The sequence below is a fragment of the Ostrea edulis genome, chromosome 5, assembly GCF_947568905.1.
Source record: "Ostrea edulis chromosome 5, xbOstEdul1.1, whole genome shotgun sequence".
In the NCBI taxonomy this organism is placed as follows: Eukaryota; Metazoa; Mollusca; class Bivalvia; order Ostreida; family Ostreidae; genus Ostrea; species Ostrea edulis.
In genome coordinates this window covers 46851449-46865600 of record NC_079168.1, presented here as the reverse complement: position 1 = coordinate 46865600, position 14152 = coordinate 46851449, and the positions used below count along the sequence as shown (strand labels likewise).

At 36.3% G+C, this 14152-nt stretch overlaps 1 protein-coding gene across 2 annotated transcripts; it reads left to right on the top strand.

Moving 5' to 3' along the window:
* Positions 1-67: 67 nt before the first annotated feature.
* On the top strand, positions 68-9469 carry LOC125652571 (uncharacterized). Of its 2 annotated transcripts, none has more exons than XM_048881890.2 (5): positions 68-197; positions 944-1133; positions 4650-4716; positions 8301-8401; positions 8630-9469. In XM_048881890.2, the coding sequence occupies exons 1-5, from the start codon at positions 142-144 to the stop codon at positions 9206-9208; spliced, it is 993 nt and encodes a 330-aa protein (XP_048737847.1). In that variant the 5' UTR covers positions 68-141; the 3' UTR covers positions 9209-9469. The 2 variants fall into 2 exon arrangements, with proteins under 2 accessions (XP_048737847.1, XP_048737848.1); XM_048881891.2 differs by having other exon boundaries at positions 100-169.
* Positions 9470-14152: the final 4683 nt, after the last annotated feature.

Genomic DNA, 14152 nt, shown 5'->3' with positions numbered 1-14152 from the left:
TGAAAAAAATCGCGTATATTAACCGCATACATGACTAAGAATTTTAGGTTAAAAAAAATTAACGACTAGAATCGGAACAGTTTCCGGATTCGCACAAAGTGAAACTGAAAGGTCAAAGACGTAGATGATAGGAACATCAACATGTCCCATCCACGATTTGGACTGCTGTGTAGGAAAATTATCACAAATCATATGAAGTTAGTTTTTTTTTAATTATAGGAATGGAATAGAAAACTACTTTATGCTGTATGCTTGAAAACACTGTCAATTCCAGGCAGGTGGATTGCATAATCAATGTTTTTCTACAGTAGCCTGAACAGGCCTAGGGAAAAGTGTTGATATTTCGGACAGTATGTCATATGAAATAATTGAGAGCTTGTATCACTCTTTTGATGGTGAAATCATACTTAATATGAGATGTTTTAACGAGCCATTAAATAAAATTTTGGTGTAATGAGCTACCTTAAAAGTAAATCAAAACTGATATTTATATTTCTTAAAAATTTAATTTGTAAATTGACATACTGATCCTTATTATTAGAGTGAGACTTAAGTATGATTTGCCTGTAAAATTGGACAAAATATGCTAATTTTTTTATGAAACAGTCCTATGAAGAGAATTATTATATCCTATTTTCAGAGAAAAAATGGATGAGTTTTGACTTTCTTGTTTAATAACTCTCACAAAGTCTAAAAATTCAATACTTGAATTAAAACTTTTTCTTGCTCCAACATATGAAGTTGATATTTTAATTGGTACCACTGTACCAGTATGCAATATTGTATCATAGATTTTGTCTTCGATTTTGAGCTGAATCACGGTACTGTCTGTAATTTAAAGTATAGTGACATGATATTCATGATAGTAACATTATCATGATTATGGATATCTCATGAAAATTTAGTTAAGAATTTGATGATCTTTCTTACTATGTACTTGCAGGACATGTGTCCGGTGGGATCAGACAAGTGCTGCAAATGCTGCCAAAGTGACCCTGAATCAGCTGAGTGACCATGTGGGAAACCACATTATGATTAAGAGCATCAGTCAGTCTGGCTTTGTTTTACAAAATGACAACATCAGAATTATTGGACCCACTGTCTTCTTTCCCAGGGAGGTTTTGCACTGGAATGTAAGTGTCAAATACGACAAGTGGCTTTAGAATTTCAAATATGTGTGAATACACACAGGGCATCAAGCTCATTATAGTTGTGACCCACAGTGCATATATGTAATGAAGAATGTTGATATACCCTTAACCCAGGAGCAAGAGGTTCCTTGGCAATTATACTTTTATTCTACGTGTCGATCATGTATATGTATTTCTTGTTTTAATTTTTAGCGTATTTTTATACGCCAATCAAAGATGGGACATATTGTGTTTTTCCGTCATCCATCCATCTGTCTGGACCTTGTAGGCAAAATGCAAAATGAACCGAAAGCTCCAGGATCTTACCTCTTGGTACATTTGATCACCTTGATGTGAGGAAGATGCCTATTGTTTTTCAAGGTTAAAGGTCAAGGTTGTAGTATTAGTTAATAGGAAAACCAATTAGGCAGAATACGTTTTGAGCACGATTTCATACTCAAATTCAAACCCTGTCCTCTCATACTCAAAAGTGAAGGTTGTAAAACTTTTATAAAATCAATCTCATACACAAATGGAGAACATGCTCAAGATTTTTCGAGTATGCTTCGGAGCGTGGTCTGAGCTGTATTCAAAACAAACATGGCTGAGTTTGAGTATGAGTATGATAAACGTTTTATAACCTCCAGGCCAGATCGAACTATTGGAGCTAGGATCTTACAACTAGGTACATTTAATGACCCTGATGAGAGGAAGATGCCTATTGTTTTTCAAGGTCAAATGTCAAGGTCATAGTATCAGTTAATAGGAAAACATTGTAGGCAGAATACAGATTAAACTATTTGAGCTAGGATCATACAACTTGGTACATTTAATCACCATGATGAGAGGAAGATGACTATTTTTCATATGTTCGTCAAAGACGGGACATATTATGGTATGGTGTCGTCCGTCTGTCTGTCCGGACCTTGTGGGCAGAATACAGACTGAACCATAAGCCCAAGGACTTTACAACTTGGTACATTTGATCACCATGACGAGAGGAAGATGCCTATTGTTTTTCAAGGTCAAGGTCGTAGTATCACTTATTAGGAAACCTTGTGGGCAGGATACAAACCGAACCGTAAGCTCCAGGATATTATAACTTGGTATATTTGATCACCATGATGAGAGGAAGATGCCTATTGTTTTTCAAGGTCAAATGTCAAGGTCGTAGTATCACTTTTTAGGAAAACCTTGTGGGCAGGATACAAACCGAACCGTAAGCTCCTGGATATTATAACTTGGTATATTTGATCACCATGATGGCAGGATACAAACCGAACCGTAAGCTCCAGGATATTATAACTTGGTATATTTGATCATCATGGTGAGAGGAAGATGCCTATTTTTTTCAAGGTCAAAGGTCAAGGTCATAGGTTTACTTAGTAGGAAAACCTTGTAGGTATACAGACCGAACCGTTGGGGCTAGGAGTGTCAAATTTAATACGCATATACCTTATTCCAAGTGGAGGAAGCCTATTAATTTTAAGTTAATAGGAAAACCTTGTAGGGAGAATACAAACCAAACTTTCTAAGACCATCAAACTTGGTACACATATTCCTCATGCCAAGTGGAGGATGCCTTTTGTTCTTCAAGGGCAAAGGTCAAGGTTGTAGTATCACTTAGTTAGAAAACCTTGTAGGCTGGATACAGATCAAACCGTTTGGGCTAGGACCGTCAAACTTGGTACACACAAGTGCCAAGTGGAGGATGCCTATTGTTTCTCAAGGTCAAATGTCAAGGATATAGTATCACTTAGTAGGAAAACATTGTTTTCATTTTCCAGATTTTTTTTCCATTATGAATACAGGTATTGCCCTGAAATTTTGTCAGAACCTCCCTCTCAGAGAAATACATAATCAGTTCACATTTCAACTTGATTGGTGCACAATGACTTACTTCAGGGCAAACAATAATAGGTCAAATTGTTTTCTGGATTTTTTCTCATCATGGATACAGATATTGCACTGACATTTTGTCACAACTTCCCTCTCAGAGAATGTCTAATGGGCGTATGTTGTACCGTTGGTGGTACTCTTGTTATATTTCAACTTATTTTATTTCATAAATTGATATATTTCAGTAAATGACAGCTTTGGGGTTTATAAGGAGTGTAGGAATGTAAACGAGACTCTCACTTGTAGGTTTACATCACTAAAGAAGTAGAAATTTCATTTTAAAAAATACACGAGTATGACAGTATGAATTGTGATGCCTCCTGTCAATATACTTCATGAGGCATGTTGGCACTTCATTAAAAGTATGTCGATGAGAAGTGTTGCAGTTCATTCCCTCAAGTATTTTCAGAAATTGAAATTTGTTTCATACATGTACATTCTATTTTCATTTCTGTCAGAATTTCCAGCCATTAAAATAGACATACATGTACTATATTTATCAAGATTCATAGGCACATTGTTTATAACTGCAGTGCATTCACGGGGAAATGGCTATCATTACAATTTGTAAAGATATCAAAGGCAAAAACATTGTAAGTATAAATAAAAGACTATAAACAAGCATTCTGTGAAGAGAAACCTCCTCCCATGCTGGATTCAAACATTAGCTAATAGTTGTAAACACTATTGTTTATGCCCCCTTCAGAGAAGAGGGGCATATTGCTTTGCAACTGTCAGTCGATAGACCACATGCTATCCACTCAATATCTTGAGAACCATTCACTTGATCGTAATGATATTTCATATGTGGGTTGGTTATGAGTAGAAGAGGACCCCCATCAATTTTCAGGTCAAAAGGTCAAAACATTCTGCATATAGGAAGACACTGTCCACTCAATATCTTGAGAACCCTTGACTTGACAGACATCAAACTATGCACACTGGTACATCCTAAGGAGTAGATGACCCCTATTGATTTTGAGGTCACATGGTCAAAGGTCAAACTGGACAGAGGAATATGCTGACTGCTCAAAGTATAGAGAACCCTCTGCTTGATAGACATCAAACTTGGTACACTGGTACATCTTCAGGAGCAAATGACCCCTATTGATTTTGAGGCTACATGGTCAAAGGACAAGGGTTAAACTAGACATAGTAATATTTTGTTTCCTATATCTTAAGAATCATTTGCTTGATTGACACCAAACTTGGTACACTGGTACAGCATAAGGAGTAGATGACCCCTATTGATTTTTAGGTCATTTGGTCAATCCCCTCTGGACATAGGAAAATATTGTGTCCTCAATATTTTGAAATGGTTTGGCACTACTATCATTTAAATGATGCATGTGTATAACCCTTTTCAATTTTGCTCGGGGGGGGGGGGGGGGGGGGGGGGGGGGGATACATGTTTTACAAATATTTCTTGTTTACACCTGAAATGTGATGCTTTATGCCAGCATAGTTCATGAAGCATGTTGGCACTTCATGAAAAGTATATCATCGTGAAGCATTGCAGTTTCTCTATATCACTCAAAGTACACTTGATAACTGCCATATTTATGTACAACAGGATCCCAAAATCTTTATATATGATATTCACCTCTAATTTTTCTATAGATTAAAAGTGTGGAAGACATTCATGAAGCATCTTTGTCTATGTTTACACTACTTGAGCCAAAAGTTGGTAAGTGATATATAACATTTCATGTACAGTAATGGATCTTTGATCTTACTTATAAAGAATTTTCATGGTGTATGGACCATCTTATTTTAATACATGTGCATGTATAAATTCCAAAAATACCCCATGGGGTATATAGGAATCACCTTTTCCACTTGTCCATTTGGTTAAGAGATATTGTTTAAGTATTTGCTGAAGCTGAATGGATTGAACTAACACCAGTGGTGAGTAAATGGGACAAGGACCATCTCAAGCAGTTTTGGGTCAAATGGTCAAAGGTCAGGTCAGCAGAACACTAATAAACAAAACAGTTTAACTGATTTTCCCTTTTAACTTCAATAATGAAACTTCTTATGTTATGGAAATGATCCCTATTGATTAGGGGTTCAAAACTCAAAGGTCAAGTAGACTGGACCATTTATGTACATGTATATAAGAAAATGATTAAGAAGTCACTATTCAATTTCATAAAAATTTAATTCAACATGTATAATTCAATACTTGCGGATGAAGTATACATCAAAAAGGTTGTATAAAGCTGTTTTAATAATTTTGGTAATAATCAACAAGCATGACTTTGGTGGCTAATACACAGACCTGCCATGGGATGATCCTTATAGACTTTTTGTGTCAAAGGGTTAAAAATCAAGTGAACTGAAATAGTGAAACTGTATCTAGGTTAAAACTGATTTCCCTTTTCACCTGGAGTCACCAAGCTTCACAAACAGACTTGCCATGGGATATGGGATAAGGATTATTTTACAATTTTTCAAAAATACACCCCCCTGCCTTTTTTTCCTTCTAGATATGCCCTGCTTGGAGGTGGGTGTTTAGTCCCATTGTAACAGCTCTAGTTCTTTCCCATGCAAGCATTGATGTTGAATTGAACATGTTTTGGATTGATTTATCTGAAAAGATCCATTTTAGCCCCGTTCACATGCCCTGATTTACTCACAGGATGCAAATTCTGCATATATGCAAAACCTGCACCCGGGTGTAAATTTGAGCATGTAAACGCAATTGCATATGCAAAAGTAAATATACATATGTGCAAATACACACCCGGGTGTAAATCTGCACCTACTCAGACCAGATGCAAATTTACTTTTGCATACATGTATATTTACTCCTAGTGTATTTTTCGTCATGTGAACGCACACACCGTATACAACGTCACACTCGAGGAGGAGTCACTGTGGATCACGAGATATCGGCTCCGAAGAGGAGCAAACGCAGTTTTACCGAATATGATATCGTTTTTCTCATAAAATACACCGTATTTCTGCAAACATTATATTGCATAGAGTGTCAAAGACATATCTTGATCAATCATTTGTCATCAAAGCCTACACAGTAAGGGAAAATCCTCCTTCTCAATCGAAAATAATCCGCCATCTTTATCAAACTTCGAGAATCATTGCCATTTGACCCTAATTTGTTAAGTACCATGTGAACGCTTAGCAAATATACTTTTACACACAGGTGCAATTTTTGCATATATGCAAAATTTGCACCCCGTGAGTAAATCAGCGCATATGAACGGGGCTTAAGTGACCCAGAAAATTACTAATTAGGCATTACAATTAGTCTTTTCACAGTTACAGATCCTTTTGATTAAATGGTTTATAAATGATTTATCATATTCAAATGTATTGATTAGTTTACTTTTTAAGTTTCCTCTTTACAGATATTCTGTTGATTGGTTTACTTACAGATATTCTGTTGATTGGAGTTGATTAGTTTACTTTTTTAAGTTTACTCTTTACTTCACAGATATTCTGTTGATTGGAGTTGATTGGTTTACTTTTTAGCTCACCTGAACCGAAGGTTCAAGTGAGCTTTTCTGATCGCTTTTTGTCTGTCTGTCTGTTAAACTTTTCACATTTTCGACTTCTTCTCCAGAACCACTGGGCCAATTTCAACCAAACATGGCCAAAAGTATCCTTGGGTGAAGGGCTTTCAAGTTTGTACAAATGAAGGGTCATGTCCCTTTCAAAGGGGAGATAATCACAAAAATGCAAAAATAGGGTGGGGTCATTTAAAAATCTTCTTCTCAAGAACCACTGGGCCAGAAGAGCTGAAATTTACCTGAAAGCTTCCTGACATATTGCAGATTCAAGTTTGTTCAAATCATGGCCCCTGGTGGTAGGATGGGGCCACAAGGGGGGATCAAAGTTTTACACACAAATGTATAGGGAAAAACTTTAAAAATCTTCTTCTCAAGAACCACTAAGCCAGAAAAGCTGAGATTTACATGAAAGCTTCTTGACATAATGCAGATTCAAGTTTGTTCAAATCATGGGCTCCGGGGGTTGGATGGGGCCACAATAGGGGATCAAAGTTTTACATACAAATATATAGGAAAAATCTTCTTCTCAAGAACTACTGAGCCAGAAAAGCTGATTTTTACATGAAAACTTTCTGACATAGTGCAGATTCAAGTTTGTTCAAATCATGGCCCCCGGGGGTAGGATGGGGCCACAAGGGGGGATCAAAGTTTTACATACAAATATATAGTTAAAATCTTTTTCTCAATAACCACTGAGTCAGAAAAGCTGATATTTACAAGAAAACTTTCTGACATAGTGTAGATTCAAGTTTGTTCAAATCATGGCCCCCAGGGGGTAGGATGGGGCCACAAGTGGGGGGGGGGGTTTCAAAGTTTTACATACAAATATAGGAAAAAGCTTTAAAAATCTTCTTCTCAAGAACCATTGGGCCAAAGAAGTTGGCATTTACATGAAAGCTTTCTGACATAGTGTAGATTCAAGTTTGCAAAGGGTAGTTTGGGCCATAATAGGGACTAAGGTTTTACGTGCAAATAGATAAGATAAGTTTATTCCAATTTTGGGCCCAGAGGGCATAACAGTAAGACATTTTATAAAGAAGGAAATTCAAAAAAGAAAGTTTACAACATTAACTACAGGTTACAGAGACTACAAACTGCGTGTGGATGCAGCATGTTGGGGAAACAAGTACATACATATATGAATTGCTAATCATGTATATATACAAATAGATGGACAGTATCAGTATTATACCAATATATGAATAATAAACTATAATGATTTTTGCAGTTTTAAAGCATTACTTCTTTTTCTGAAAGTTTGCACTAAGTATTCACTCAATTTGACAATTACTGGTTTGTCTTCATTAATCATCAACCAAGTAAATTTGTCCTTATTTGTTAGATAGATAAAATTTTTGTTGAGCTTGTATATACCATTAAAAAATATATTTCTCTCTGCAAATATATATGGAAAGTCTTCAGATATGGGCCAAGGTGACTCAGGTGTGTGATGTGGCCCATGGGCCTCTTGTTTAAGTTTCCTCTTTACTTTACAGATATCCTATTGATTGGAGTTGATTAGTTTACTTTTTTAAGTTTCCTCTTTACATATATCCTGTTGATTGGTTTACTTTTAAGTTTCCTCTTTACTTTACAGATATTCTGTTGATTGATTTACTTTTAAGTTTCCTCTTTACTTTACAGATATCCTATTGATTGATTTACTTTTAAGTTTACTCTTTACTTTACAGATATTCTGTTGATTGGTTTACTTTTAAGTTTCCTCTTTACTTTACAGATATCCTGTTGATTGGAGTTGGAAGCCACATGGAAAGAATCAGTTCTGTAGCTTTGAAATACTTAAGAGTCAACCAGATCAATTTTGAAGTGTTACCCACGGTATTTATGAAAATAATTAAGCATACAAAGATAAAGAAACTTATCTTGAAATGCAACAGACTTTTTGCATTCTGATCAATCTTGGTTTCCAGTATTATGACATATGGCCAATGGGTCTCTTTCTTTAAGAATAGATTGTGTTGTGCATTTGTTTTAATCCTTTTTGTTTGCAAGATGTGGAAGTGTAATTGATCCACCAGAATTCACAATTTGTGTTATTTTTCACAGGAGAAAGCCTGTGCACTGTTCAATTTCTTAAATGAAGAAAAGCGGCAAGTCGTTGCAGCCATGATACCACCACCTGTTATCAATCAAAATTTGGTTTTGCCTAAGGATGATGATCTCATCACTTTTAATCCCAGTGCTATAGAACTGGATTCTGGTGTATTACCAACAGAAATGCCAAGTTTCTCAGACATCATGTTACCGGGTCATAGACTCAAGGAAACCGCAACAAATGTGAGAGAGCTTCTGGACAGGAAGCGGAGTAAAGCAGGTGTAGTGGTTGATAAGGATTTAGAGACTCTGAAAGACAATGACAAGCCTCAGGAGATGCAGGCTACTTTCAACCGAATTATGGATGAAGTGGATGAGGAAATGGCTGTAGAACGTGGCAAGTCAGTCAAGGAGATCACAGAAAAAGAGGCCGAGAGAGACGATAAACAGCAGACTAAGCCAAGTAGTGCCAGGGAGAAAGCGAGATCAGCTGAGGCTAGAATTAATGCAATTAAAATTTCGAAAGATATGGAAAGCATCATGAGTGATAAACTGAAGACAGATAAAGATTCAGATGATCCAAAATCTTGAAATATGGAGATGTATAGCAAAAGTTGTGAGTGCAGTTTTAAGTGTGCAAGTACATGTGGTCTTTAACAGTCTACCAAGAACATGTGCATTCTTAACAATTATAATACAAAATAAAAGAACAAAACTGTTGTGCATGTTCAAATGGTATTTATGGCTTTTAGAAATCTTAGCAGCTTTTGTTGAGGTATGTTGCAACATGTTTGTAACATGGCTATCAGTTGTTATTATGATTTCAAAACAATTAAATGAACATATTCGTTCTGTGGGTATTTTTTTTATGCCCCACCATGATACATGGCTAGATTATTTGGTGTTGGTCTGTCTTCTGTCTTGTCAGTCCATCTCTGAGTAAACTACAGATGCCTTGATAAATCCTCATACACATATATATCATGATGAGATCAAAACAACTATTCCCAAATATTTTTTACCTTGAACTGAATCCACTCACATCTCTCATGTTTAATGAATTATTGAGGATGTCTCCATCAAATGTCATTAGTGAGAACAAGAAAATTATGTATCAATTTTTAGGTCACCTGAGTCACTCAAAAATTGTTAATTTCATGGACTCTGCCTCCCGGGGGCCTGAAGGGTGTGACCAAAACTTACAAAATTAATGTAATCTTCAAAAATCTTCTTCACTCTTGGACATCAAGCTGTCAAACTATTGGCATGATTATAATAAGCAATGAGCTCTTTACCATAACTGAAATTTATGACCTCTGGGTTCAGGGTTCATGCCCCAGGTTGGGGCTAAGTTGGTGATATATAGGAAATGCATAACAGTATAACTTAAAAAATCTTCTTTACTTCTGGACATCAAGAAGGCAAAATGTTTACATGATTATAATGAGTTTATGACCCCTGGGTTCGGGCTCTAGGGTGGATCTATAGCTAAGTTTGTCGAATATTAAAAATGCATTTTTTCAGAAAAGTGTAACGAAACAAAAATATCTTTTGAAATTTATTATGATAGATATGGTGATATTATGGGCATGGCTGTTTTGAATTAATTACATATTCAAATCAAATAACAACATGGGAAATGTGCCACCAAACAAAGAGCATGCCCCAAAAACAAATGCATATATACATTATGCTACAAATACAAAAGTGTAGCTAAAAAGTTCATCAACAGTCAAAGTTCAAATATATAAGTTCAAAGTTCACTGACTTCACAAACACAAAGTTCACAGGTCACTGTCTAGGATAAAGTTCAATATCAGAAAACAATGACCCTGGGAGGTGCAGAGATCAAAGCTTAATCTTCACGAGAATGCTGCTTGTATCTCACAGGCTCATCACTATGAATAAGGAGTCAAATAACAGCCATACCAGTCCCATTTTCTGCTGATGATGAAGTCATTCACCAATCTAGTAGTCTACAATAGAAAGCAAAACAAAGCGAAATACCCATTCAAAAGGGGGGGATGGGCAGATAATTTACTAAAATTGCAATATAATAGCTTAAATATTACATTAACTTCATTCAACTTAGAGATGCAAAACGAAAAAGAGGCAGCAGGGGCTATGTCACAGGGAAAACGGTATAACTTTAAAAATAACTTGTCAATTCATGGGTGGATCTAAGGTGAAATACATGGTAACTTGCAGCACGAGTTGCACACTTTCTTTGATAAAAACTTCCAATTCAAATTGAATTGAACGTGATAATATATTCAAAAATCTTTTTTTCTTTTTTTTTTTTAACATCTGGACAAATAGCGGGGTTGTAAAACAGGAAGAAAATGGCAATTGTTGTTACTTACAAAATGACAAGCAAATATTTTTGCTGGTAGTCAAACTTGGCATAATTACAATGAGCTCTTTACCAATGCAGAAGTTCATGACCCCAGAGTTGAGGATTCATGCCCCAGGGTGGGGCTGAGTTGGACATATATTAAAAGTGCATTATATCTGAAAAATTCTCCTTCACTTCTGGACATCAAGCAGTCAAACTGTTGGCATGATTACAATGAGCTCAATACCAAAACTGAAAACCATGTCCCAGGGTGGAGCTAAGTTGGTCATACATATAGAATGCATTATATCTTAGAGAATGAATCTACTTCTTTACTCCTGTAAATTGAGGACATGATTTTGGCTATTGGTATTTTGCAAACGGAACCGATTGTGGGGTACCCTAAGGGGGAATCCACTGTAAAAAAAAAAGTTGGTTGTAGAAATCGTTCCGCAAAGTATCAATAGCCATGATTTTAAGGAGCATTGAGCCATCTACCAAAACTGAAATTCTGGTCCTTTCGTGGGCTAAGTTGATCATATATATCAAAAATGCATCACCAGTATTATCTCAAGAAATCTTCCTTCTGGACATCAAAGAGGCAACATCTGCAGGATTAAAATGGGCTTAATTTAAACAATATTTTATTCACAAAGTGACTGGGATCAGGCAGCAGGCATGCATAGCCTATCTTAGCCCTCTCCCTAATGAGCCCTCTACCAAAATTGTGAAATCCATGACCCTAGGGTTCAGGTACCAGGGTGGGGCTAGATTGGCCATATTATTGGTTTTGTATACATATATTGTAGTAGTAATTGCCGAGCATAGGCCAAAATTTTGCAGAAAAACTCTCAAGCATGATGTTAAACAATACACAACCAACAATCTATATGACCTCACGTTTCTGGTTTTTTGTTTAGCTAGACCAATCTATAGAAGATGCCTGAATCAAAATTCATCTCTTACCAAATCCAGTTAAAAAGGTGAAGATAACAAAAAGTACAGGCAATCTCATCCCTGTAAAGAATACAAAATTGAGAGTAGGGCAAACACAGACCCCTTGAAACATCAGAGGTGGGATGTGCCTGACTGGAGCAAGTATTCCAGTCACACCCGCTCTCTATCTTGATCAGGTAAATGAAGTAATCCATAATCAAATTTAAAAGTATGAAAAGACTGGCCTAACAATTGGTATGACAAACATCAGAAAGCATTCCACCTAATGATGGGTTGTATCTGCAAATATTATAATAACCATAGAATTTGCAAAATGCTGACTTTAAATGAGATGGTCAAAACCCCTGTAATGAAAGGCGAAGATAACGAATATTTAATTAAGTCAGAAGCCCATTTCTGTTTAAAAATTGATCATAAGCAGAACATGCTGTTGTGTATCGAATCAGTTGAGAGACAAACATCACATGCAAGTGATAATGGTATATTACTACATAAATATGGGAATTTGACACTGAAAAAGCTGAAGTCATCCTCTTTGTCATAAAGTTGAGTTGTTAGTTTGCCATGAAAATCTATGTTCAGTAAAACATCTAAATATGAAACAGATGTAGAAGATTCTGTGGTGTCTTTTTTTTTTATTTCACTAAATAATGTACATCAAATTATGCATAATTGGAAATTTATACATGTATTGTTGATAAATGAAACATTGTTAGTGTGAGTTGATGTTGAGTTGATGGGCACAGCAAGTGTTTTCTTCTCATGTAGAAGTTTTTAAATAAATTTTATCTCATTGAAATACAAGGGACATTTAAGCTAATAAAGGAGCACAATTCGTGTCCATGGGAGTTCCAGCAGACTTGGTCTCCAGGATTTTGTTCAAGATAGTGTGCAATTAAAAAGTTTGGATGCAATAGATGGGAATACAGGCCAGGGTGTCGACTTAAAACTTGAAATACAATATTTTTTTCTACCTTGACTTTATGATCTTTGCCCTCACACTTAAGATTTTGCAGATATCCCCATTCTGAACCTAGATGGGACATTAACATCCCATGGACATATTTCTGGTTTTGTATATGAACCTGTTATACAAATATGAGCTTGTGTACATACACCCTACATCCTCTGTAAATTAGCTGTCCTCCTCTTGATGCCCAAAATTCTAAATAAATTCTCATGCTGAAGAAGTGTTCACAATCATAATCAACAAAAATATGAATGACCTTCCTTAGGACAGGTGAAAATGCATGCTAGGGGAAGGCCTGGTTGTTTACAGGGATGTTTTACACCTCCTCAAGAAATGTTCACTCATTGAGACATCACAGCTGTAGGTGAAGTATCACAAATATAGACCAATGTTGAGTGATCACGGTCATAGCCATCGTTGGAAACCCACGATCGGTCCCACTCCGTTTACCTCCCGTGGGACACAATGCCGATATTTTTGCATAACTCATTAAAATGCATGACATTTCAAAGACAAATATGAATCATTGTAAAGTATTCCCAGAACTCAAAGTGTCAGCAGTAATGGCAGCACCATGAAAGTGTGTTTTTTGTTGTGTGCCACTATCAAAGATATATAGATGAAAACTCCAGATTTTGCACCCAATATGGCCAATTATTTTGGCAAATACTTCACTTTTGGAAATCCTGGATTCGCCACTGGTATGTTTATTATCATCAATGCTACAAAGCACGTCATACATGATACAATTTAAAAATTAGGTGGGTTTCCGATGATGGGTCATGGCAGTGAGGGTTCTTTATCCTGCAAACACCTGCTGCAACCTCGATTTTAAGGTCATACCCAAAAGACCCATGATTCTCATTTCTAAATGCTGAACATTTGGCAAAGGAGCAATCGCTACCTATATTTAATTCTTGGGCTTGACACAGCCATGGCACGAGTGGGGCTCAAACTTACGACCTCCTAGTCACAAAGCGAATGCTCTACTACTGAGCTACAAAGAGTTCTGGCTGTTTGATAGGAAGTGTCCAGACAGTTCAAATGCTGGAGCACCTGACCAAAGACTCGGGTTCATTACCTTTCTCTCTTTCCATTAGAATGCAATAGACAATTCTGCAGTAAATAAATCTCAATCCTGATATCAAGTAGTAACAAGACCTGTATGTAATATCAGCATCACAATGTCATGCCAGCTAGTTTATGGGTTATTTCAACCATGATCACATCTGACTTTTCGTCTCAACAAACTGAACAATCTTTAAAACAATTA